General features: G+C 55.0%; 2 protein-coding genes across 5 annotated transcripts; both read right to left on the minus strand.

The window, feature by feature from the left end:
• Positions 1-3,926: 3,926 nt before the first annotated feature.
• On the minus strand, positions 3,927-18,418 carry MAP4K2 (mitogen-activated protein kinase kinase kinase kinase 2). Of its 2 annotated transcripts, none has more exons than XM_084760464.1 (32): positions 18,235-18,418; positions 18,056-18,113; positions 17,734-17,824; positions 17,577-17,641; positions 17,236-17,291; positions 16,888-16,935; positions 16,759-16,801; positions 16,347-16,419; positions 16,137-16,268; positions 16,000-16,062; positions 15,694-15,775; positions 15,475-15,582; positions 14,790-14,868; positions 14,627-14,685; positions 13,459-13,502; positions 13,340-13,378; positions 13,212-13,245; positions 12,985-13,093; positions 12,817-12,905; positions 12,700-12,741; positions 12,532-12,616; positions 12,356-12,435; positions 12,219-12,279; positions 12,017-12,134; positions 7,376-7,434; positions 7,197-7,300; positions 6,943-7,120; positions 5,147-5,215; positions 4,939-5,025; positions 4,621-4,691; positions 4,472-4,527; positions 3,927-4,352 (listed from the first exon to the last, which is right to left on the minus strand). In XM_084760464.1, the coding sequence occupies exons 1-32, from the start codon at positions 18,328-18,330 to the stop codon at positions 4,265-4,267; spliced, it is 2,466 nt and encodes an 821-aa protein (XP_084616590.1). In that variant the 5' UTR covers positions 18,331-18,418; the 3' UTR covers positions 3,927-4,264. The 2 variants fall into 2 exon arrangements, with proteins under 2 accessions (XP_084616590.1, XP_084616591.1); XM_084760465.1 differs by having other exon boundaries at positions 4,462-4,527.
• A 277-nt stretch (positions 18,419-18,695) lies between these two features.
• Positions 18,696-24,717, minus strand: MEN1 (menin 1). Of its 3 annotated transcripts, none has more exons than XM_084760941.1 (10): positions 24,402-24,717; positions 23,578-24,038; positions 22,523-22,731; positions 22,218-22,346; positions 21,960-22,000; positions 21,790-21,877; positions 21,083-21,219; positions 20,543-20,678; positions 20,091-20,255; positions 18,696-19,914 (listed from the first exon to the last, which is right to left on the minus strand). In XM_084760941.1, exons 2-10 carry the CDS (start codon positions 24,020-24,022, stop codon positions 19,435-19,437), a joined length of 1,830 nt encoding a protein of 609 aa, XP_084617067.1. In that variant the 5' UTR covers positions 24,023-24,038; positions 24,402-24,717; the 3' UTR covers positions 18,696-19,434. The 3 variants fall into 3 exon arrangements, with proteins under 3 accessions (XP_084617067.1, XP_084617068.1, XP_084617069.1); XM_084760942.1 differs by having other exon boundaries at positions 24,312-24,717; XM_084760943.1 differs by having other exon boundaries at positions 24,414-24,539.
• Positions 24,718-24,921: the final 204 nt, after the last annotated feature.

Genomic DNA, 24,921 nt, shown 5'->3' on the forward strand with positions numbered 1-24,921 from the left:
ATTGATTTATTTATTATGTATACAGTGCACATTAGATCACATTATAGATGGTTGTGAATCACCATGTGGTTTGCTAGGAATTGAACTCAGGACCACTGGAAGAGCAGTCAGTGCTCTTAACCTCTGAGCCATCTCTCCAGCCCCTGGCTTTTCCTTTCTAAGACATGCCACAGGCCAACCTGATCTAGACAGTCACATTAAGACTATTACCAGACAATTCCAGGTTGTATCAAGTTGGCAAAATAACCACCCCAATAACCAACTTTTTCAGGTATGAGAGTGCAGGCACATTCACGTCACAGGGCTTCTATGGAGATCAGAGAGTCAGTTCTCCTTCCACATTCTTGAAGCATCTCTCTCATCTCTCTGCTGCATTGAGTACTCCGTCCTAGTGTGCCCTCAAAAGCTGATTTTCTTGTCTTCACTGCCTATCTCCCTATAAAAGTGCTTTACCACTGAGCCATCTCCCCAGCTTCAAAATAATCAACTTAATAAACTGGTTGTTCTGAACATTATTCTGTATTTATAATATAAACATGGTCTCTGGGGCTGAGGATGAAGACAGGTGGCAGAGTGCTTGGCTAATTAAGGCCTTGAGTTTGACCACCATTGTAAACAAAAGCATAAACACAATGTCTACAGCCCTCACTGTCAACTCTCCGTTCCAGTTGAGTCCATAGCAATCCCCTTGCAGTCCCTGCTCCTGCTGAGGCCTCAGCTTAAAAAATGCTGTTGTCCTTTCCTTCTCATATACAGCCCCCAAAGGGTCTTGCTGTAGCTGAAGCTGGCGCTGGCTTTAAACTGACTCCCAAGTGTGGGGAATGTAGATGTGCACGCTCGTGCTCAGCACACCTCGGCTGTCAGGGGTTGTACATGTGCACCCCCCCCCATGCTCAGCACACCTCGGCTGTCAGGGGTTGTACATGTGCACCCCCGTGCTCAGCACACCTCGGCTGTCAGGGGTTGTACATGTGCACCCCCCCCCATGCTCAGCACACCTCGGCTGTCAGGGGTTGTACATGTGCACCCCCGTGCTCAGCACACCTCGGCTGTCAGGGGTTGTACATGTGCACCCCCGTGCTCAGCACACCTCGGCTGTCAGGGGTTGTACATGTGCACCCCCCCCCATGCTCAGCACACCTCGGCTGTCAGGGGTTGTACATGTGCACCCCCGTGCTCAGCACACCTCGGCTGTCAGGGGTTGTACATGTGCACCCCCGTGCTCAGCACACCTCGGCTGTCAGGGCTTGTACATGTGCACCCCCGTGCTCAGCACACCTCGGCTGCCAGGGGTTGTACATGTGCACCCCCGTGCTCAGCACACCTCGGCTGTCAGGGCTTGTACACGTGCACCACAGATGAACATACCACAGCCTTCAAATGAGTGTGGTTTTTTTTTGTTGTTTTTTTTTTTTTGACACTCTCTTGCCATTTATGGGACTTTCTCTTGGTTTAAGACCATTTTGTGGTCCCAGCACTTGGTGGGCAGAGGCAGGTGGATCTCTTTCAGTTCGAGGCTAGCCTAGTCTACAGAGTCCAGACTAACCACAGCTACACACAGAGAACCCGTCTCGAAAAACAAAACATAAAGACCGGTTTTAATGCTGCACTGAGGACTTCAGCATGTCCTGCCTGCCTAATCGTCCTGCTTTAGCTGGTGGTGCATCCTGGGGAAAACTCAGGGACTATGGCAGCTGCCTTGAGCTCCACATCACCTTCGCATTCCAGAGGCTCCCTTGCAACTTCAGGGATGGGCTGCACAGGGCTTTCCCCTATGCGTTTCCTTTCTGGCACAGGCCTGATGCTGAACATGCTAATGAGGCCACATTCTCTGTTCTGCTTTTTCACACAGGGTCTCTGTATGTAGCCCTGGCTGGCAGTCCTGGGTGACAGGTGTGAGTCACCATAACTGATGATGTATCTCTATGCACAGAAATGAAGAGGAGGCCGGAGGCCCCATCCCATAGCAGGCATCTGTACGGCACCTCACCGAGGCAAACACAGCCACTCCACCCCAGCAATGCCACATGCAGGAATCCACCCCCTCAGCAATACTTGAGTACACAGAGCGCCTCTGACACAGGAGGTATTTATTGCAGTGTGGTCTGTGATATTAAAGTAGAAATACATTCCATCAATAAAGATCTTTCAGTTAGCATCAGTCACCTGAAACGCATACAACCCTGAACTAGCTATACAAAACAAAACAAAACAAAAGGCCAGGCTGATAATGGAAAGATCTTCCAGAATGTATTCTCAGAAAGCTGGGATATGTGGAATGTTGTAAATAAATATAAATAAACAAAAATATGTCAAATTGTTTAAATATCATAAATACTTCTAGAAGGGACAAATGAGAGGCAAGTTTTATTTATTTTTGAGGCAGTGTCCTATCTGCATATAACCTTGGCTGGCCTGGACTTCACTATGTAGACCAGGCTGGACTGTCACACACAGAACTGCCTCTGCCTCCTAAATCCTGGGGGGTGGGGAGTGGTTCACAGGAATTCACCTTGTGTCTCTTTTGTATTTAAAAAAGTGTCTATAAACAGATACATAAATAAAATCACATCTTCCAGTGCAGATTCCTGGCTTGCCCTGTCTCTGGCTAGTGGCACCGCCTTTGCTGGCAGCAAACACTACTAGTAGGTCTTGTCTTTGACCAGGCATACTGTACCCCTAAACCTCCTTTTCAGATGGACTCCCACCACAAGGTGGCACTGTTTGCAGCCCTCTGCTCTGAAGTCTGAGGGCCAGTTCCTGCAGTGCACCAGCCCAGCGGTCAAGTGTTAAGGTTTGGCGGAATACACCTCTCACCCCCACCGCCAGCATGTTGCCAAGAAAGCTAGGTATTTACTCTGTAGCTCTAACTACCCTGGCCCCCAGAAGACTTGGGGTCTGGCTCCCCATTTCAACCAAACAAACTTCTTGATCACTAGAAAACAAGCAATCAGGGATTTAGAAGAGGGTAGTCAAGGGGACAGTAACCACCACAGGGCCACACTCTGTTCACATGAGCTGTCACCTACCCACCCTCACCCGCCCACCGCCTCACTGAGCCGGCAAGTACTTGCAGCCAGCATACCAGGCACAAGACTTTCTGCCAACACTTGTTCTAAATGTCAGGAGGGTGACAATGAACGGGAACAGAGCACTGAAATCGGGACCTTCGCTCCATACACCCCCTTAACCCTCCCAGGCCAGGCCTCATCTGTGTGCCCCATGCTCCTCCTGTGGCCCTGGTCAGCCACTGAAGTAAGGGTCTGGGGCCATAGGGGAGGGGACACCTGGCCTGGGGTCTCTGAACCCTTTGCAAGAAGGCAATGCAAAGCATAAGCCACAGAGGAGAGGGGTGCCAACAAGTTTCCTGGGTGTTGAGCTGTATCTTGGTAGTGACCCCAAGCCTGGGATGGAGTGACTGGACGCTAAAGGAACCCACACCCACCTATCTTCCCAGGCTAAGCTGATGCCATCACTGTACTGCTCCAGGCTTGTCATGCACACTGCAGTAGACAGGGCCAGAGTGCAGATCCCAGAATGGCCATGGACATTCCCTGGCGAGCTTCCAGCATCCTCCCACAGACCACAAGCTAGATCCTATTTGGGGCAAGGCTGCCCTGGACAGATCTGTTTTCTCAGAGTTCCCCTGCATACATCCATAAGATGCCAGATTACAGCAGAAGTCTCAATCTACAAAACAGAGTGAAGGCTGCTCAGGACAGGGGCCAGGAAGATACAGGCTCAAGATGGCTGTCGGACCACTGGCTGTGTCACTTGAACCTAGACTCCACAGAACACCAGTGGACCTTTCCATGGTGCACACCTGAGACCAACCAATCTCTTTCAGAAAGGTGTCCTGCAAGAAAAAGAGGAGGAGCAGCAGAAGGTGAGGTCTCAGCTCCTCCACCTCAGAGGGACTAGTGGGATAAAACCAACCAGCTTTAATACCAATATAATTCTCTTAAATACATGTTGCCCAGGATAGAACCTGGGACAGGCTCTTGGCAGAAAGAAATGGAAAGGGAGTAAGAAAGTGGAATGGACCAGCTGGGCAGCCCCATCCCGCCCAGGGCCTCCTGCACTGGGGGACAACACTCCAGGGAGGGTAGGTGGTCGTAGCTTCCTCTGGTCCAGTTATTGCTGAGGGGGGTGGGCTACCTCCCCTCCCTGCCCCCAAGCACTTCTCAGAATTAGGTCTGTCCTCTGGAACCCCAGCAGAGGCTGGAGGTGGTGACTGAGGCCTGGGCGCCATCGGGGAGACAGCTCAGTAGCTGCTCTGGTGACCCGTGAGGATGTAGAGGTTGCTGTGTGCCCTGGGGTTGTCAGTGGGAATGCTTTCCAGGATGATGTCCCTGGTGGGGGAAGAGGCACAAGGTGAGCAAAGCCCGAAAGTGCAGTGAGCCCACCTCTATTTCTAGTCTGGGGTGGTATCTGAAATGGAAGGTACATTTCCAATACCACCTGTGTCTACCTGTGGGCCCCCAGCACTCGGAAGATCCTGGTCTCATCCGTAATCTCCTGAGTCACCTGGAAGACAAGGGGCTCTGACATCATCTCCACAGGTCCTTTCTAAACAAGGCCCTCAGAATTAGAGAGTTAGGTCCCCTAAGCCCCACTCACCTCATTGGTATCAAGGCTTCGGCCCTGCATACCATGGCTCCAGAAAGCCAGCACGCTGTCCTGCAGGCACACTGGAAGAACAGGCTGTCAATTCTACACTACCTCTGCACGCCAGGGATCCCCTCACAAGGCACAAGGCACAGTGGCTGCTCCAGCCCTACCTGACCCAGGCCAACCCTCAATGATGTTAGGTGACCATGACAGATCCCCAAAGGGAATAGGGAATCTTCCTTGGTCCCATGGCAAGCCCTGAGCCACAAGCCTAACCACATACTTCTGGACGGTGGATACTGCCATGCCCATGTCTGGTTTACTCACCCACAGTCTCAATAGGGAAGTCGAAGGTAAGCTCAGGGGCCAGTGCAGCCGTGGGCTCACCCTGCAGGTTAACGATCCGCACACAGCCTGCACAGGGAGAGAGCTGGTGGGCAGGGGACAGGTGGCTCCCTCCTGGGGTGGCAGACCCATAAAGCCGTCCTCACCGCCACTCTCCACTGCCCTACAACCCTGATCCTAGGGCACTCACGTTCAAAGCTGACCAGGACTGTGTCCCTGTCCACCTGGATCACCTGTTGGGCAGAGCCTGGGATTCCCTCTGTGGGCAGAGAAGAGAGGCAAGGCCTGGCTGGCTGAGCCACCAGCCCACTCCGACAAACCAAGGGCCGAGGGAGCATGCTTCAGCCAGTCCAAAACCAACAGCCTATTTCACCTCACACAAGCCCCATGGGATCACACTCAGAACAAGGGACTTGCCCTCAGGTTTGTTAAGATCCAGGAAGGCGTTCTAGGGTCCTATAGGAGCCTACAGAAGGGTCCAGGGTCAGCCAAACCAGGCTGACTCAGTGATTCAGTCATTCCGTGGCCTGGCACAAGTCACTTCCTCTCTCTGAACTTCATTGTCCTCTTTCATCACTCAGACACGAGCTACCTACTTCGGAGGGCCATCGTAAGAATTAAGACTGGGGGAGCTGGAGCAATGGCTCAGTGGTTAAGAGTGCTGGCTGCTCTTCCAAAGGCTGCAGGTTCCACTCCTCACATGCACACAGTGGCTCATGACCACCTGTAACTCCAAGTCACCCTCTTCTGCCCTCCAAGGCATGCACATGGTATATACACATGGAGGCATGTGTATGTGAAGGCATGGAGGCAAACAATTCATACACATAAAGTAAATTAAAAATAATTTTTAAAGAAGCAGCAGAATTAGGAATGAAATCCCGAAGGGCTCCTGGCACCAAGAGCCCTTCCCTCTCTACCCACTACCCCAGCTGTCCCATGGCTGAGATGCCACCTTCTCTGCTCTCTGTTCCCTATGTGGCCAGAGCCCTTCTTCCTGCTGCTTCTGGCTAGGGCTCGAGCACAGGCAGCCAGCTTTCCCTTGGGTGCCAAGTCCTTTAATCCTAGGAGATCTCCTTGTTTAGTTTGGTTGTCTCATCTTTTTTGTTTGTTTGGTCTTTTTGTTTGGGGTTTTGTTTGTTCGTTTTCTGAGACAGGGCCTTCTCTGTGTAGCCTTGGCTGTCTTGGACTCCTTTTGTAGACCAGGCTGGCCTCAAACTCAGAGATCCACCTGCCTCTGCCTCTCCCAAGTGCTGGGATTATAGGCGTGCTCCACAATGCCCGGCTTGTTTTGTTTTGTTTTAAATAAGTCATTTTTAGATGTATTTATTTATTGTTTATACAGTGTTCTGCTTGCGTGTACACCTGCACACCAGAAGAGAGCACCAGATCTCATTATAGGTGGTTGTAAGCCACCATGTGGTTGCTGGGAATTGAACTCAGTATCTTTAGAAGAGCAGACAGTGCTCTTAACCTCTGAGCCATCTCTCCAGCCCACCCCCCCTCCTTTTTTTTTTTAAGAGACAGGGTCTCTCTCTATTATGTAGCTTTGGCTCTTCTAGAACTTACTGTGTAGACTGGGCTGGCCTTGAACTCACAGATCCACCTGCCTCTGTCTCCTTAGTGCTGGGATTAAAGTCATGTGCTACCAAGCCTAGGCTTGTTTTGCTTTTGAGATTGGACCACACTATGTAGGTCAGGCTGCCACAGAACTCTAAATAGACTGGCCTCAAACTCAGGATCTTCCTGCCTCACCTTTGGGTTGTTACGTTACCCAGGCTGTTGGCATCTATTCCTGGGTTCATGCAATCCTCGCGCTTTGGCCTCAGAAGAGGGATCCCAGGCCTGGGCACTGGGCCCAGGTTAGTCTAGTGAAATCTTTCATGGAAGCCCAGATTAGAGAGCCTGGACCGAAGCACCCCGTAACCCCACCCCTCTCATGGTTTCAAGCATCCCCTCCCTGCAGCACCCAGCTCTGCTGCTCACCAGGAGGGATGAGGATGTCTGGAGTCAGGCCAGCCTCCAGAGGCAAGACATGGAACAGGACTCGGCAGCCGGGTCCCTCAGGCCCCTCGGCACCCACACACACCTGGGGCAGCTCCTTCCCGTCCAGCACCAGCGGCTCCAGCATCCCTGCCGGGCTTGGCAGGGGACTGGAAAAATTCTGAGGGATAGCAGAGAGGCTTGGCTCTGTTTCTCCTGTAGGCACCCTGCCACCTAAGGGTCTTCTGGTCGCTTACCTTCAGCAGCAGGAATTTCTGCAGCGGCTCATACCACTGCAGCAGAAGCAGGCTGGCAGGCAGGGCGGCCAGCAGGAAGGTACTGCCCGTATATGGGTTACGAACTGTGGGAAAAAGAGGGAGTAGGCAAGGGCCCAGCCTCACAGCACCTCCCCCAGCCCCATGCAGTCGGCGCTTACCCACACGACACTGCAGGCAGCCTTTGGTGTCAGGAATCTTAGTGGACAGGGCAAAGCGCCTGTAGGGGTCAAAAGCAGCGTATGTACGTTCTGGGAGCCATCCATGGGCAAGGACCCCACTGAGCCCTGAGTGGTCACTACTATCCACCTGCTTTATGGATGAGGGCTCCCAGGGGCCCACCTCTGTGGGCATCTTGGGCTCCCCAGCCTGGGCATTCACTCGTGGGGGGTGAAGGGCAGTGTGGCTGTTCTTTTGTTTTGGGTTTCTCTTTTTGAAGTTTGTGTGTGTTTGAATGTTTGTTTGCATGTATGTGTGTGTGTTCTGTACACTATGGCGCCTGCAAAGGTGAGAAGGTATCAGAACCCCTGAAACTGAGGTTAAAGGTGGCTGCGAGCTGCCATGTAGATGATGGGAATTGAACCCGGGTCCTCTGGAAGAGCAGTCGGTGCTCTTAACCACTGAGCCACCTCTCCAGCCCCTGGCTGTTTTTAAGTTTTTGGAGACAAGGTTCACGTAACCTAGGCTGCTCTCAAACTCCCAAGTGCTGACATTAGAAGCCTGAGCCACCAGATCCAGTGCCGCCCCCCACGCCCCCACCCCTTTTTCTTTCTTTCTTTCTTTCTTTTTTTTTTTTTTTAACTTTTCTTGGGCTGAATAGATGGGCTCATTAGGTCTAGGTACCTGCCACTAAGACTTACAACCTGAACTCAATTCCTGGGGTCCAGAGGGCAGACTGAGAAAGATTACTCCTGTCAATTGTCTTCTGACCTCCACTCGAATACTGTGTGGCACATGGGCTCATCACCCTCAAAAAAAAAAAAAAAAAAGTCTCTATCCCAGCACTTGAGAGGCAGAGGCAGGAGGATCTCTTTGAGTTGAAGGCCAGCCTGGTCTATATAATGAGTTCTAGGACAGTAAGGGCAATAGAGACCCTGTCTCAAACAAACAAACAAACAATAAGTGTAAAAAATTCAAAACAAAGTCTTTCTTTACACTGACTGATTGGTTCTGGGGAATACATATCATGGCATGTATGTAAAGACAACGTGCAGGGGCGGGTCCCCGTCCCACCATGGAGTCCTTGAGAGTGAACTCAAGTCATCAGGCTTGGCCACAACCACCTTTACCTGATAAACTAAGCTACAGAAGTAGTTCAGTTTGTAGTCTTAACTCTGCAGCCCAGGCTAGCTTGGGATATGTAGCGAGCCTCTTGCCTCAGTCTCCCAAGTGCTAGGATTACAGGTAAAAGCCACCACTCTAGGTTCGGTGTGGTTTTAAACGAGTTGCTTCTCTTGTTTCCTCACAGCAGGTGAGGCAGCTAGTGTGGAGACCAGACGCTGGCTGATGCAGGTCCCAGCTTGAGTAGACTCAGCCCATCACAGAGACTGACAAACAGGCCCTGGGGGGATGTAAAGACTTCAAAACAGCACGTGGTCTGCCTCCTGCACCCAGCTGGGGCTCTGGCCCGGTGGAGCCAGAGTGGCTGCCTTCTGGGGAGTGACCCCACGCCCTCAGGGGACTGACCACTTGAGCCTGGGTTTTCATCTAAGGAACTAGGCAGTTAACAAGGCAATCTCCTCCCTGTGCCACAGGTCCCGTCTGTACTCCTGCCAGGACAAGCCCCTGGGAGGAAGCTGGTGTCGGCCTCACTGTGCCGCCCTCTGCCCTCCCTCTTCCTCCCACTCTCTCCCCAGCTGGCATCTGGGCTGATCAGGGTGTCTGCACCTGGTGTTTCCTCTAAAGCATCCCATTTCTTTCCTTCTTTTGAGTAGACACAGGGTCAAAGGTGCCAGTGACATCACGGGACTCTGGCAAGCCCTCTGCCTGAAAGTCGTGAGTCAGAACAGAGGCACAGCAAGGCCAGAGGCACCAGATACAGGCTTGCTCTGAGCGCTGCAGATAAGGCTTTCCTCCCGGTCTCCTGGTACTGCTGCCCAGGGCTGGCCTGCCCCCTCAACCTGGCCATGAGAACACTGGGGCTGCTTCAGGGCCCACTCTTCTTGACACCCCAGTTCTCCCAGATGGACGAGGGAGGTCCCACTCACAGAGAAGATCAATCTTTTGAAATGTGAATTTTCACACAGGGTCTCACACTGTAGCACCAAACTTCCAGTCATCCTCCTGCCTCAACTTCTTGAATGCTGAGAGGACAAGCAAAACTGAAAAAAAAAATCCCAGTCTCCTACGTCCCTCACAGCCAATGACAGCTCTATCCTTCCCTCAGCCTAGGTCAGAAGCCTTGCATTCCACCTTGACCGCCCTTTCGCTTTCAAACACCGCCTATCTCCAGGAAATCCTGCTGGCTCCACTTGCAAAACAGAACCAGAACCAGACCGGCTTTCACTTCCTTTACTCCTGGGGCAGCCCACACCTCCACTGCTGGTCACCTAGGCGCTGCAACACGCTTCCTTCCCATGGCCTCCAGCACCCTCGCTTATCAGTGGGTTATTCCTCACCCAGCAGCAGAGATCCCATGAAGACCTCAGAGCCAGTCACACTTGACCAGCAACCTCCAGGCTGCCGTGAGTCAAAGCCCAAGGCCTCCCTGTAGAGACAGCCCCGCAATGACCTCCTGTTCCTCAAGCAGGCCATACCCGCGTCTTCTCTAAGACCTTTGTGTTGGGCATCTCTTCTTCTTCTTCTTCTTCTTCTTTTTTTTTTTTTTGGTTTGTTTTTGGTTTTTCGAGACAGGGTTTCTCTGTGTAGCCTTGGCTGTCCTGGACTCACTCTGTAGACCAGGCTGGCCTCGAACTCACAGCGATCCGCCTGCCTCTGCCTCCCGAGTGCTGAGATTAAAGGCGTGTGCCACCACCACTGGCTTTAAAAATTAAGTTTTTGGGGCTCAGTGGTTAAGAGCACTGGCTGCCCTTTCAAAGGATCTGGGTTCAATTCCCAGCAGCCACATGGCAGCTCACAACTGTCTCTATCTCCAGTTCCAGGGGATTTGACACCTTCACACCAACGCACATAAAATTAAATTATTATTTTTAACAATTTATTGAGTGCACACACGCGCATGTGGGCATGCGTGTGTGTGTGTGTGTGTGTGTGTGTGTGTGTGTGTCTGTCTGTCTGTCTGTCTGTGAGTGCATGTATATATACACAACGTGATATGATTGTGGAGGTCAGAGAACAACTTACAGGAGCTGGACTCTTTCCATTATCAGGTGACAGGTGTCTAACCACTGAGCACTCTTGCCAGCCCCACACTTCTCTAAGTCCTAGGTTCCTATAGCACTGTGGACTAACCCTAGAGCGTCAGACATGCTAGGCAAGCTACCTTATCTTACTTCACCAGTGAGCTATCCTGTCAGCGCTCAGCCCTGTCCTCGGTCTTGGTTCTAATGGCACTTTCTCGTGGAAAGCCTTCAGAGCAGCCCTTTTCAGCCCTCGTCAGCCTGTTCTTCTCTATGGTGCATGCTCTGAGCCATCACTGGCAAAGAGCCTCCCCCATTTTTCTAGGTTTACCATCTACCTCCTTCCCACAGAGGGGGGAAAAATGGCATGAAGAGAAGGGGCAAAGGTCCCGTCAGTCCACACATGTGCCTGAGCCCTGCACCATGCCACGGGCATATGAGGAAAGTGCTGGCTGCACCTCACACCAACGTCAGTCCTGGGCTGCGTAGCTTCTGCAGGGGGCTCCTCCGCAGCCAGTCACCAGACCTGACCATCCCCAAATACCAGTCCTACTGTAGCTCTTTATGTGGCCAGTATATTGTTTTCATAGACTGAAACTCATATAGCCCAGGCTAGCCTCAAACTCAAGAGGCAGACAAGGAGACCATGAAATTTTGGTCCTCCTGCCCCTAGCTCCCATGTATCTGAGATTACAGGCATGCACCACCATGCCCAGCTGTGTTTTTTGTTTTGTTTTTGTTTATTTGTTGTTTGTTTTGAGGCAAAGTATCCCTAAGTAGCCCAGGCTGGCCTCAAACTTGAGATCCGCCTGCCTCATTCTCCTGAGTGCTGGGATGGCAGGCAAGAGCCACCATACCAGCCCTGGCTCCTGGACACTGAGCTGAACCATCTACAGCAGGACACACACTGACCAGTACACAACAGGATCCTTTGAAATGCTGACAGTACTGCTGTCAGCTGGACAGTGTCCCAGTCCCCGGCTTGGCAACAGAGGAAGGGTTTGGCCACCTGTGTGGCCCTCAACCCTCAGGCCAAACACCATGGGGTTCACCAGGCCTTGCTGTTTGGTCCCACCTTACACACTCTCCCCTCCCATGGAACACTGCAGTGCATCCTGATTCTGAGCTGTTTCTGCCTCCTGGCTTCCAGCTCACCCCCAACCCCCCCCGCCCACCCCCCCTCAGCACCCACCCTGAATCAAGCAGTCTGCCATGTTCTTTGTTTCTCTTGACTCATGTATCAGGGCCAGCACAGGGCCACTGCACTGCTGGATGAAGCCCACAGCCCCCAACGTCTATCTACAAATCACTGTCCCACCCACATCCCTCTGTGCATTCCAACAAGCCAGGTGGACAGGAGGGGAGGCCACCAACTGTACTGAACTGGAGGAAACAGCCTCAGGAGCGGAAAGTGCTGGAGCGATTAGCTAAGGGGAGTGGGTGGAGCACCATCCAGCAGGCACTATTCTGGGGCTCCTCCTCCACAGCCCACACCCTGCTGACCTGGGGATGATACGCTGAGTGATGCGGTTGGTAGGGATGGAGAGGGGGGCCTGGTGCTGCAGTCTCCGCTGCTCAAACAGGCCTGGGAGGTCATGCGCCCAGATGTGTGTGGATTTTCCTGAAGCGGAAGGGGAGGACCACAAGGGCTCAGAGAAAGTTTGGGAAGGGTTCTCTGGCTGCCTCTGCACCCTCTTCCTCCTACCTGAGAGTGAAAGCAACACATTGTTCACACAGTAGAGCCAGGAGCAGCGCTGGGAGATGAGCTAGGACCAAAGACAGGCAGGTGGTTGGCACCCAGCATCCCCGTGCCTCTGCTCCCCCAAAGCCAACAGGCCTCACCTTCTCCAGTGTATCCTCATGCAGCTCATGCAGGTTGAGGGTGTAGATGCCTTCCTCTGCCCCGACCACCAGGAACTGGTCTGCAGGCATGGGCATAAAGTCAGAGGTTGCCACCTGCCCCTGGCCCAAGCCTCTGGGTATCCTAAGTCACTGCCTCTGCTCTACCCCTGGCCCACCTCGAGTCACAGGGTGAACCCAAGTGACAGCAGCATGGATCTGCAAGGGGCAGCCATTGAAGACCTTGGAGAAGCAGGCACCCATCTGAGGAGGAATTGAGTAGCGTTTGAGGGAGCCAGTGGGAATGGCAGGACAGCAGGGCCTAGGGACAGCCAGTGAACACTTACATGCACCTTGGGGGTGGGAGGAAGGCCATGACAGGATGATCTCTGTGTGGGAGGGAAGGAGTCAAGGCCCACGTGGTACCCTACCACCTACCTCCCACCCCTCTGGTGTCACCTTACCTCAGGATCCTCCCGCTGTTTCAGGGTAGCCCAGGCAGTGGGCAGCATTGGGGGGCTGCCAGGGCCAGATGGAGGTGCTGACAGTGTTCCTATACACACAGATCACAGTGACTGCAAGCCCCAGCCTTACCCCAGATCTCCTCCTGGCCTGCCAAGCCTGGGCCTCACCTGGGGAGCAGGACTGGGCATTGTCATCAGGTGTTGGCTCAGTGTGGGGCAGCCCCAAAAACGGGGCCCGTTTGATGGTTCCCATGGCATCATCTGGGGAGTCCAGCTCCTGGCAAGAGGGTCAGAAACAGCCAGGCCATCAGCAGGTGCCCTGTGGTGCATTCTCTGCCCCTTAGCACTCTGTGCACACAGCTCACTTCCCAGTTCCACCCTCTTCCAGTGCACACCTGGAGTTCTACGGCTGGCCGGATAGTCAGGCTCCTACAGGGACAGAGCAGATGGCAAGATGGGCGGTGAGAGGAGACTGGCCCCCTGACCTGGAGGCCCTCCTACATCCCAGGTGTGGACCACTCACCTTTCTTCCAGGGCCTCCTGGACTGACTGCAGCAGGCTCCTGGGCCAGAAAACGGGATCCGTGGTTAGTCTTACGTAAGCCCCAACCTGCCCTCAGCTTCCCCAGCCTTGCGCACTCACCCACTCAGTTCCTCTTTTCCCAGCAGCGTCCACTCCTCCTCCCACTGCAGACCAAGGCAGAGACACCAGAAGAGAGGTGAAGAAAAAGAGAAGGGGATCAAAAGATGGATGGGAACAGCCAGGAATGATCTGGAATTCAAGTCAATGCCTTGACTACAGGGTGAGTTCAAAGCCTAAGTTAGATGATCCTCCTCATCACTAACAGAGAGAGAGAGAGAGAGAGAGAGAGAGAGAGAGAGAGAGAGAGCGAGAGAGCGAGCGAGCACAGACCAACATTCTCAACATGGAGATGGCTCAAAGGTTAAGAGCACTGGCTGCTCTTCCAGAGGTCCTGAGCTCAATTCCCAGCAGCACATGCAGGCTCACAACCATCTACAATGAGATCTGGTGCCCTCTTCTGGTGTGCAGGCACACATTCAGGCAAAATGCTGTATAAATAAATAAATACATCTTTAAACAAAAGAAAACAAAATAAAAACATAGAGGCAGGCCAGGCATGGTGGCACACACCTTTAACCCCAGCACTTGGGAGGCAGAGGCAGGCAGATCGCTGTGAGTTCGAGGCCAGCCTGATCTACAAAGTGAGTCCAGGACAGCCAAGGCTACACAGAGAAACCCTGTCTCAGAAAAACCAAAAATAAAAATTGAGGGAGAGCGAGAGCGCAGTAGCAAGCAGACCAAGACAGATGGAAAGGATTTTGGTAACAGGAAAGGGACTTGTGAAAGACAAAATGACAAAGATAAGACAGGAGGGAGAGACAGAAGGAAACAGCAAACAGCCAGACAGCAGGGCAAAGAGAGGGACACTTGGAGTAGAAGGAATGGGTGACAGCAAGTAAGAGTAGATGGTGTGACATTATCCTGTGATAGGCAGACTGAGGGATATGGCCAAGTTGGGGGGCCCTCAATCCTGTGAGACCTAGGTTTCAGGAGGGTGTGGCCAGCCTCCCACTTTCCAGTGCTGTCTAAAGGAAAACAGCCTAGGAAGAGCCTCCAACCCAGGACCCCTGGTAACAGGCCCAGGGGAGCCACCAGCCTTGGACCCCAGGCGACACTGGCAACCCCTGCTTTGCGATGTTCCTTGGCTCTGATTTGGCATGTTCCACATGCATTGGCACACCAGACCCTACCCTGAATCACTACCCCCTCCACGCAGCCAGTGCCTCACCGGTTCATTGAGAGGATCTGTCTCCTTCCGGCGAGGAGCGCCAAATTTCACTTGGTGAACTAGGGTCCGAGAGTATTAGGTTAAGAAGGGGTCAAAGCCTCAGGATGGACCCTCAAAACAGCACCAGGTCCATGGATACATTTAGCCTTGTCAGAAGACTTACACTGGATCTCAGAGGGGGTCCTCTCAGCTGGACCATGATGGCCCCGGGAATGGATGGTGTCTGGGAACATATCCTGAGTCTAAAAAAGAACACAAGCAAAAGACTTGCACCCAGTATTCACCTCTTGCCAGGAACGCTCCAGGTCTTGACACTCATCTGGTATTCTGGGGTTTTTGTTATTGTTGGTTTTGTTTTAAGATTTATTACTATGTATATAGTGTTCTGCCTGCATGTACACCCGCTGGCCAGAAGAGGGCATCAGATCACATTATAGATGGTTGTGAGGCACCATGTGGTTGCTGGGAACTGAACTCAGGACCTCTGGAGAAGCAGTCAGTGCCCTTAACCTCTGAGCCGTCATCTCTCCAGCCCCAGGTGTTCTGTTTTCATGACAGCCTTCTAAGATATCTATGAACTAAAACAGCCCTAAATCCCACAGGTAAAAAAAGCAGCACAGAAGCACCAAGACGCTTGCCAAAGGCCACTCAGAAAGGAAGGTAGCTTGGTTATAGTCATGGCTAGCATGGACCTGAGGGAGAGTAGTGAGGCAAGACCCACTCAAGATTCTGGTGGGTGGGCTTGACTAGAGAAAGGCTCTCTGTGCTGGAATTGCACTAGTCACAGAAACTCTGTAAGGCTCCGTCCAACCAGGCCAGGCTGATCCAGCTCCCAGAGCCCACTTTACCTCTAGCTCACAGTCTTCAGAGGAGAGGGTTCCCAGGTGGGGGTCGCTGGCCTTGTCGAGGAGCTGGGTGAGGAGGGCCCGAGGGAGCTGCTGGGTTGTGAACGGGTGCTGGAGGAGCAAAGGGTGACGAGGTTGGTCCCTGTCCTCCAGGTCTTGTCTTGGGAGCCTCAAGCCCCCCCACCCCACCCCGCCCCGCAAGGCTCATCCTCTGAGTCCCACCTGCAGAAGCTTCTCAGCTGTGGGTCTCTTCTTGGGGTTCTTGGTTAGGGCCAGCTTTAGGAAGTGGTGGAAATTCTGGGTCCTGGTGGGCACAAAAGCCCCACCCACCAAACCCAGGTTGAGCTCTGCACAGAAGCATCCTGTCAGTTGCCCCAGCTAGCCAGCAAGGAAGGAGCAGCTCCATTGTAAGCGACTAGTCCTTCCCTCCTAAGCCTAGAGCAAGAACCATGCTCAACTATTGGCAAAAGCCTCCATCCCACAGGGCTTGGCTGGAAAAGGGGATTTCGACTGTGGGTGGGCCCTCACCAGCGCATCTTGTCTCTCAGCTTGGGTGGTTGGAAGCTGCTCTTTGACATGAGCATCAAGGCCCTGGGGAGGATGGGAGGCCATAGGTCAAGGGTCATCAAGGCAAAGGGCAGGCAAGGGGCATGTGCTAAGCTGACCTCATGGGGTGCAGGTGGAACAGCGGCGGCTGCAGTTCGCCCAGCTCAATGGCGGTGATGCCCAGGGCCCAGACGTCACATAGTTCATTGTAGCCACCCTTGCGTTCCACAGCAGCAACCTCTGGTGCCATCCTAGAGCCAGGGTTACAGATGAGGTGGCCAGGTGCCCTACCTGTGGCCCTTACCCCTACTGCCAGGACACCATCTTACCAGTATGGAGTGCCAATGAAAGACCGCCTCTTGGCCACAGATGCTGTCAGCTCACCTGATACCCCAAAGTCCGCTGCAGGAAAAAGACACTCTTACCAGCCCCAGGGCCTCACTCACCTCCTACCCCAGGGCCCAGGCTATACCAGATAGGGCTCGGGTCTGGCCACAACTGTCCCAAGGTAGACCAGGTCCCTTTTCTGAGAGGGGTCACCATCTCTGAAAACCTGATCATGTCAGATTCCTCCCAATCCAACCTCCTCGGCCAACTACTGGCAAGCAAATAATAGTGCTAACATCTCCTAAGCAGGGAAACCGAGGCTCAAGCTGTAAAGTGACTGGGATCCGCAGCACTCAAGTCCTAGGATCAGAACCCCTGCTGAACCCTCACCACATGGCATCCCCCAGTACTGACCCAGCTTGACATCACCCTGCAGAGTGAGCAGAAGGTTGGCACCCTGGAGAACACAGAACGGATTGTGTCAGGTACCGAGCAGCTTCCTCCTCACTCAACGCTACCCACGTGCCCTTGGCTGACCCCTACCTTGATGTCTCGGTGAATTTTCCCCTGAGAGTGCAGGTGGTGGAGTCCCTGGGGACAAATAGGAGTCTTTTGAAGACAGCTACTTAGCACTAATTATCTCTCCCTAGCCCCTCCTCAGGACTGGGGGCCCCCCCACCCATGCGGCTTCCTCCTCCCCTCTCCCCAAACAGGAAGTGACTGAGCCAAGAGGGAAATGGGCTGCTTCCGGGAACAGAAGTGGGGCCCCCTCCCCCTGGGGCCCACAGCCCCTAGGCCAGCCCATCCCAAGATGCCAATCCCTGATGGACAGCTGGGTTGGGTCCATACGTCTGAGGACTCCAAAGTGGGTGCTGTCGATGAACCTAGTACCTTTAGTGCCTCCCGGCAAACATAGGCAATCTGCCTCTCTTCTAGAGGCCCGGTAGCTGAAACGGACAGCATGAAGGCTGGAGAGAGAGCCTGAGGGATATGCTGACCTCCCCAGCCACCCTGCCTAGTGCGAAGCAGACGACACCACTACAGTAAAGTGATGCTAGCCACGTTTCTTCTAAGTTTAGGTTGGGAAACTGAGCCCAGAGGAGGACAGTATTTCTCTCAAGGTCACACAGCCAGTCAGAAGCAAAGAGGAAGCCAAGTTCAGCCAAGAGGATGCCCTCTTGCCCCCACATTGGCATGAGGAAAGGGCATGCCCCATGGAGCCTGGCTCTCACCATGGTAAATCTCCTGCAGCGACCCCCCTCCACAGAACTCCATACAGATCCACAAGCGGTCATTCCTGGGGGGGCGGGGGGAGAACGACAAAGAGCTGGGTTGGCACACAGCAGGACACATGAGGGCTGTCTGGGGTAAGAAGATAAACAACTTCACCTGAGGTAGCTGCCAATGTAGGCCACAACATTGGGGTGTCGGCATTCACGAAGGATGGTGATTTCCTGCTGAAGAGAGCTGATGTCGTCCCCTGGGGAGCAAACGGCATTATGGGGTGGCACAGAGGGGTAGCCCAGACTCGCCACCTACATGCAAACTGGGTATAGAGTGTTCATCTCCTCGCCGAGCAGGTGGCAGTCCTTAATCTCTCCTGGGGTCAGCCTCTCTGGGGGTGTCTCGGAAATGTCAACTCTCCACCCCCGGCAGCTCACGCGCCCGCGCCCGCCTCCCTGGAGCGCAGAGGCCCCACCCGGGCCCACACCTGGGTCTAGCTTGACGATCTTCACCGCAGCCAGTTCGGAGGTGACGGTGTCGCGGGCCTGCGGGTCGCAGGGCGAAAAGCGGGGTGAGGAGGGGGCGGGGCCGGGGCTGCGGCGGCGGGGCGTGAAGATGCACCCTCCTCCTGCGCTCCCGCCCGTCCCGCAGCCCCGCGCAGCGCACCTTGTAAACGTCGCCATAGGTCCCGGCTCCCACACGCTGCAGCAGCTCGAAGCGGTCCCGCGGATCCTGCAGTGACACATCCCGCAACAGCGCCATGGCCCGGCGCCGGACCGGCCGGCGGGCGCAAGCTGCGGAGCCGGCGCGGAGCGGCGCGGGGCGGGGCGGGGCGAGGCAGGAGGGCGGGCGGGCAGGGCAGCGCCGAGACTCTGAGGCCGTGGGGGCGGGGCCAGGCCGGGGCGGGGCCAGACCGGGGATGCCCCGCCGCCCGCTTGGCCGAGAGGAGGCGCCCTGGCTGCGCGGGGAAGTCCCGGACCTAGGGGCGGAGCTTAGGTTCTTCCTACAACACCCGGATTCTCAATGCGCTACAGGTGCGGAGCATGAAGTTCAAAATCCTAAGACAGAGCAAAAGCGAGGCTTCCACTCCCCGCCCTATCCCTGATTTCCCAGATGAAACACGGACATGTCTTTTTTTTTTTTTTAACAAAATGTATTTATCTTCCTTAGAACTGAAAAATAAATCTATGTACAAAACAGGAAGAGAATGGCCCTCCCACACCCCGTGCAGATTTCCTCCTGGGACCTCGGGGAGGTTCCCAGAGGGTTGGAAGAGGTCCTGCTCTGTTCTGGGGCCAGTTTGGTCAGGAAGGGGGCGAGGCTCAGTATTATTCACAGACAAGAGTCGGAGCTTCATGTCCTGGGCTCTGGGGCTAGGGAGGCGAAGAAGCGAAGATTTCCAAATTCAGGCAGCAGTATGTAAGTTCTTTGGGGTAGGACACTTGGATTCCCAAAGGATGGAACTCTAAAGTGCGGAAATCTATCCCTAGGGACTGGATGGAGTCCTTGGCTCCAGGGCTTCCGGATAGCATCTGCGCTCCTGGGCTAAGGTCAACCTCAGCCCCCAAGTGGGAGGAATGCCGAAGTGTTCAGGCTTGACTAGGGATCCCGTAGCGGTCCACTGAACTTCAGGGGTTGGCCCTTTAAAGACTGGTTACATAGACCTACAATGAGGTTCCATAGGCCAGCTGGGAGATGAAACCTGGATTCTAAGAGCCGAGCTACAGCCCTGCAAAGGAGCTTACTGAAGGCTCCCAGTCACTGCAGGACAGCTCTGGGCCCCCTGGGACTGTGGGCGGAGTCTGGGCTTGAATTAGGGGACTAGAGTGAAGCCTGTTGGGAGTGAGTCACAGAATCCCCAACAGTTCAAAGGCCCTTGCGCTGCCGCTTAAGAAAAGAGAGCGTGTAGTCGCTGGGTGTGGACACTTTCTGTTTCTTCATCTGCACTTGCGACTGCGCTGTGAGTTGCAGCTTGATGGCGCTTGAGTTGATCTTGGTGGCCACCAGGAGCTCCTTCATGCCTTTCATCTTCTCGCTCTGGAAAGTGAGCACTGGGCCCCCTGGTGGTGGGGATGCTGCAGGCGCTGGAGCCTGAGCAGCACTGCCGACTTCAGGGCCGCGGGCAGTCCCTGGGACAGTCCCTGGCGTTTTCCGGGGTGGTCCCGACCCTGCACTCTGCCCTGCAGGGCCCTTGTCCAGTGCAGGCTTCTTGGGTGGAGGTGGCTCCTCGGGTTTGGACTCTCGGCGGGGACCACGGCGCCGGCCTTCTCGGGCTTCATCCCCCCACGGTTCTTCAGCCTCTGCTGCCTCTGCTTCCCGGCTGACTATGTGCACCTTCTGCCGCACCTGGGCAAGAGCGCAAGGCGAGGCAAAGGCTGTGGCTCACCAGTGCGGACGCGAGGCTCAGGCCCTGGCCACCCCTCTAGGAAGCTCCTTTCAGACAGGCACATGCAACAACCTCACTCCCCTGTGGCTACTGTCACCACCGGGAGTTCCCAGCCGCCTGGATAGTGCCCTCTCACCTGTCCCTCGAAGCGGCCTAGGGACTGCACAAGGAACGTTGCCCAGCCTACATGCAGCACCGGGGTGGGGCTGCCCTCCTCCCACTTGCAGATGCCATCATAGAATCGCAGCAGGTGGGCAAAGCACTCTGGGTCCTGGAGGGCAGAACCTTGGCCCTGGGTGCCCTGCGCAAGAGGGAAGGTATGGCAGGCAGAGGTCAGACAGCGTGCAGGCCAGGCCCGCCTACCTCACAGAGCCAACCCCTGGTGTGCATGAGGAGAGGAGGGGGTGCCTTTCCTCACCTACCGCCTAACCTACCGCCATTTACCTAAGGGGTTCAGCTCTAAAACACCCTCACGGGCCTTCAAACCCAAGCCCAGACTATCAGCTCCAGCAAAAGAGAATCTCCAATCTGTTCCATGCAGTCCATTGTGGCCAGGAAGGAGGGGACTAATGGAGTCCAGCCCTTCACCTGAGCTTGCTCCCCTGGCCGCTCCTCGCCTGCTTCTAGCAGGCTGGCTGCCTCCTTCAGCAGATTGGGGATGACGTCATTGGCCACTTCAAAGAATTCCTTGTAGATCTCCTCGTCCTCCCGGCAGTAGTTGTAGCTGTGAGAACATGTAGGAGTCAGAGTGACAGCTCCCTCACAATGGAACATCCCACTGACTGGGTGAGAGGCTGGGGCCCTTGTTCACCCAAATGATGGTGACCATGTTAGTCCAAGGCAGGATTAAGAAGTGGGGTGTGGGGGCCTGGACTAGAAACTGGGCAGGGATAACAGCACCATGGATAACACAACTGACAGAAAAAAAACGGGCAGAGAGGGGAAAGGAGAAGAGGCGTGAGATGAGACGCGAACCAGAGGTCCTCACTTCCCTGGTGATGGTAGCCTTGGCTGTGTAGGGGCTGATCAGAGAGGACAGGGCTTGGGACAAGGTCTCACTCCTGGACACCTGACTGGAAGGTGACAGAGAAAGAGCACAGGCTGGAGGCCCTGGCAGGGGGTCCTCACTCTTGGATAACAGTGGCAGTGTCGGCCCAGGCCTGCAGGGCTTCGCGCACATTGCGGTTGCGGCAGTGGTAGCCAGCCAGGTACATGTATGGGTAGATGTGCTCGTCCTGGTAGTAGGTCTTGGCTGAGGCAATTCCCTGGAGGATGGAGCAGAGGAACCTCAGGGAGGCAGCCCCCGCTGCCCCATCAGGGATACGGATGACAGAGAGAGGCCTCCCTGGTTCCACTCCCTGCTGGCCCTTCTACCTAGTGCTCCCCACTCCAACCCTGACCTGACTCTGCAAACCTGTTTGCTAAGGCAAAGGCAGACAAAAGGACTGGTGACCCCAAGGCCTGCGGAGGGGCAGGGAGGCACTCAAGCCTGGGCCAGGTCTCTTCCCCATACGTTCCCGCACAAAGGCTTCCAAGCCCAACCATCCTCCTACCACACTGCGCAAGCTAACATCTCTCCACAGTGCTACCACAGGCTGTACGCCAGGATAGCTGAAAAGGGTAGCTGAAAAATGCAGTGCTTGGGGGATAGATTCAGGCCCTGCCAACCCTAGGCTGGGGAGCCCAGGGCACTTCCTAAACACAAAAGTACCCTCATCATGCACATGCCTTACACAAAGCAGGGCAGGAGATAGCCCCAGCACGCGGAGCCCTTCCTTTTTCACCTAACCCCTCAGTCCCCAGAAAGGAGCTGCTGCTTCCTGAGCTGCTCTCACCTTGTGATAGAGGGTGAGTGGGTCTGGCCGGCCAGGGCTGGGCTCCAGCTCCTCCAGATCTGCCAAGTTCCCTAGTGCCATGGGGTACCTGGGAACAGATCATAAGCCCAGGCTACCACCCAGCTCCCCAAATCCACCAAGGCCCAGTCTGATCACATCCTCCTACTGACCTTTCCAGATGTCCCAGGTCATACAGCAGCCAGAGTAGCTTCTAGAGCCGAAGAAAAAGAGGTGAGTGAGAAGGGAGCTGCCTGGCAGGTAGAAGCACCAGGGCCTGTCCTCTAGAGAAAGGCTAGCCTCCGAGGCTCCGTCCTTTCACAAAGCAGAGCCCTTCATGTCTCAACTCCCCTTTCCCTTGAGCATGGAGAAAGGCCAGTCCATTCTACAGAAGGGAGTGAGCGGGCCCAGGGCAGAGGCAGTCTCCTCACCTGCTGCAGCTGCAGCAGCTCCAAGGAGTCAGTGTGAAGATCAATGGACGGGTTGATGGCACACACCATGAACGCCACCTCCATCTTGCGGTCACAGCGCATGTACGATCCTTTTAGGTACAGCCAGCTCTTGGAAAGGCACAAAAGCAGACATCTCAGGGTGTCCCACCTTGTGCCTGCTCAAGGGAGTGGCAACCTGAGTCAGTTCACATCTGCCTCCCGCCTTCACACATACAACGAGGGGGCGATGGGCCGAGGGGCTAACAGGGTAGGAAAAGGGCAAGACTGGGGGGGAAATGCAATACCCGTTCGGCCACGCCAGCATTGACCGTCTGGCCCCTGCGGTCCTCGTTGCCTTTGCCGTGCCAGGTGACCTCAGCTGTCTGCTCCCCATTGGGCCCAAACACCACCCAAGCGTGATCCTCAGACAAGGCCAGATGGACATCTCGGAGACCCAGGGCCTGACAGGCCCCTACCACTGCAAACGCCACGCCCGAGCTGTCCAGTTTAGTGCCTGTGGAAGAGGGCAGTAACGAGAGCTCTGTCCTGGAAGGGGGCCGTGCCCCGGCTCTTTACACTCGTCATGTGCCCGAGCTTCACGCCCCTAACCAATCACACTTACCCATCACCCTGCCCTCACAGCCTCTTCCCTTCTGTTAACCCAACCCCAGCAGGAGACCTTTCTAGATCCTGCTCCACCCAGCCAGAAACTGTCCCTCCCTTTTCTACATCATGTGCTTCTGTTACCACAATGATTTAACCCGGTGTCTTACTGCAAACCCATAACCCTCTGAACACCCCCACCCCCACCCCCCCTCCCTCCCTCCCTCCCTCCCTCACCCCGGCGCGCGCGCCCTGGTTTATCTCTGTACTTTTTTCCTGCTAAGCTCAGAAGTGGCCTCGGATTCTTAGTGCCACGCATGCACCGGGAGCTGAGAGGCACGTTGCAAGTCCTTAGCCTAACGCTTCTCGAGCTCAAGTCTGTGTTTCCTTTCAAAATATTTTCATAGGCGTCCCCTCTTTTAATTGTCTCAAATGTATCTGCCCCTTTGTCCTACCTCCCCAATCTGCCACCGCCCGCCACCCTCTTTCCCCGGTGGGTTGGGCTGCCAGATTCCTGTGGCTATTCAAGGGAGGGCTGGGGTGTTGAAGGAGTAGAGGGTAAGATCTGGCAGGCCCGGCCCTATCATCTGACATTAGAACATCATTTCCCCTCTTCTGGCTTCTGTTTCCACAGCTGCGAAGGAGAAATAATACTACCTGCCCCACTCGCTACACATGGTTTCAAAAGGGCTGTAAAGCACACGGTTCAGACACGACCCGGTTCGCTTGCTCCCCTGACCACCTGTCTGACTCCAACCTGTGATGAAGCTGAAGAGGGACTGGATGTGGGCTCGGTCCTTGAAGTAGGAGCGGCTGAGGCTGTTCCATATGACATCTGAGACCTTTTTCACCAGTTCGCGACTGGAAACGCCCCCCTCTCGAGGGTAGAGGGAGAGGTCCACAGCGCCGCGGATCTGAGCGGTGAATCGCGCATAGAGGGCAGCGATGATGGATAGGTCGGCCACCGGGAAGTAGGTGAGGCCGCCGGGAGGGTCGGGTGCGGGGCTGGGCTGGAAGGTGAGCTCGGGCACGTTGGTGGGGATGACACGGTTGACAGCCAGGAAATGCTCCACGAAGCCCAGAACCAAGGAGAGGAGCACAAGGTCCGGCTCCTCTCGGCCCAGCTCCGCAGCGAACAGACGCACCACGTCGTCGATAGAGCGCAGAGGGAACAGCGTCTTCTGGGCGGCCTTCAGCCCCATGGCGGCGGGCGGTGGCCTGTGGGCGAGCCGAGGGAGGGAGGGTCGGGCTCGGAGAGAGAGCCCCCTCCCAGGCTCCGCTAAGGGTCTACCCTCCGCCACAATTCGGCTTCGCTAGACGCTTCGTCCTGCGCTCACGGGCGGCGGCTCGGTCGCTAATACCCTTCAACCAAGGCTCTAGGGCCTTCTTGTTCCCTGCAATCCCGGGACCCCCAGCCCCAATGTGGCTGCGTCCCAAGGTCCTCTCTGGGGACCCTTAAAGGCTGCCCTTCCCGAACCCTATGACCTTTACCCGGCCCTCTGGAGCCTGTCCAGAAGGTAAACCCAAGGCAGCCTCCCGCAAGTCCCAAGGAGAGTCCTGGCCTCGGTCCCCCGAGCCCACCTCCGCGCTTACATCCCACATAAGGCACCGCGGCGCCCGCCGCCTGAATGAAGCCTGCTGGGAAATGAAGTCCCGCGCCTCCTCCTCTGGCCGCACCGCCTGCCGGGAAAGAGTAGTCCTTGCTCCCCGCCCTCGCCAAGTCTGGAAATAATAAGACAGCCAAGCTCGCAGTGGCTTATGGGAGAGGTAGTCCAGCTGTCCTGCTCCAGTGCTCCTCAGCGATTGGTCATCTACGGTCACACCAGAGGAGGTTCCGCGGTGCGGTCTGGGAGATTGTAGTCCTGCGGCACTCTGTATTACGGTCTGTTTGCCAGGTGTGATGGAAACTGGTGCTTTAACATACAACCAGAAGGCTGGAGACCTGGCTCAGCTGCTTAGAGCACTTGTTGCTCTTGCAAAGGACCTGGGTTCAAGTCCCAGCACCCACATTGTGGCTCACCATCTGTAACTCCAGTTCCAGAGGATTCATGCCCTCCTCTGACCTCCACCAAGCACGACGTGGCGCACGCATATAAAAAGA

This window comes from Acomys minous (assembly GCF_964271855.1).
Source record: "Acomys minous genome assembly, chromosome: 2".
NCBI classification, from domain to species: Eukaryota; Metazoa; Chordata; class Mammalia; order Rodentia; family Muridae; genus Acomys; species Acomys minous.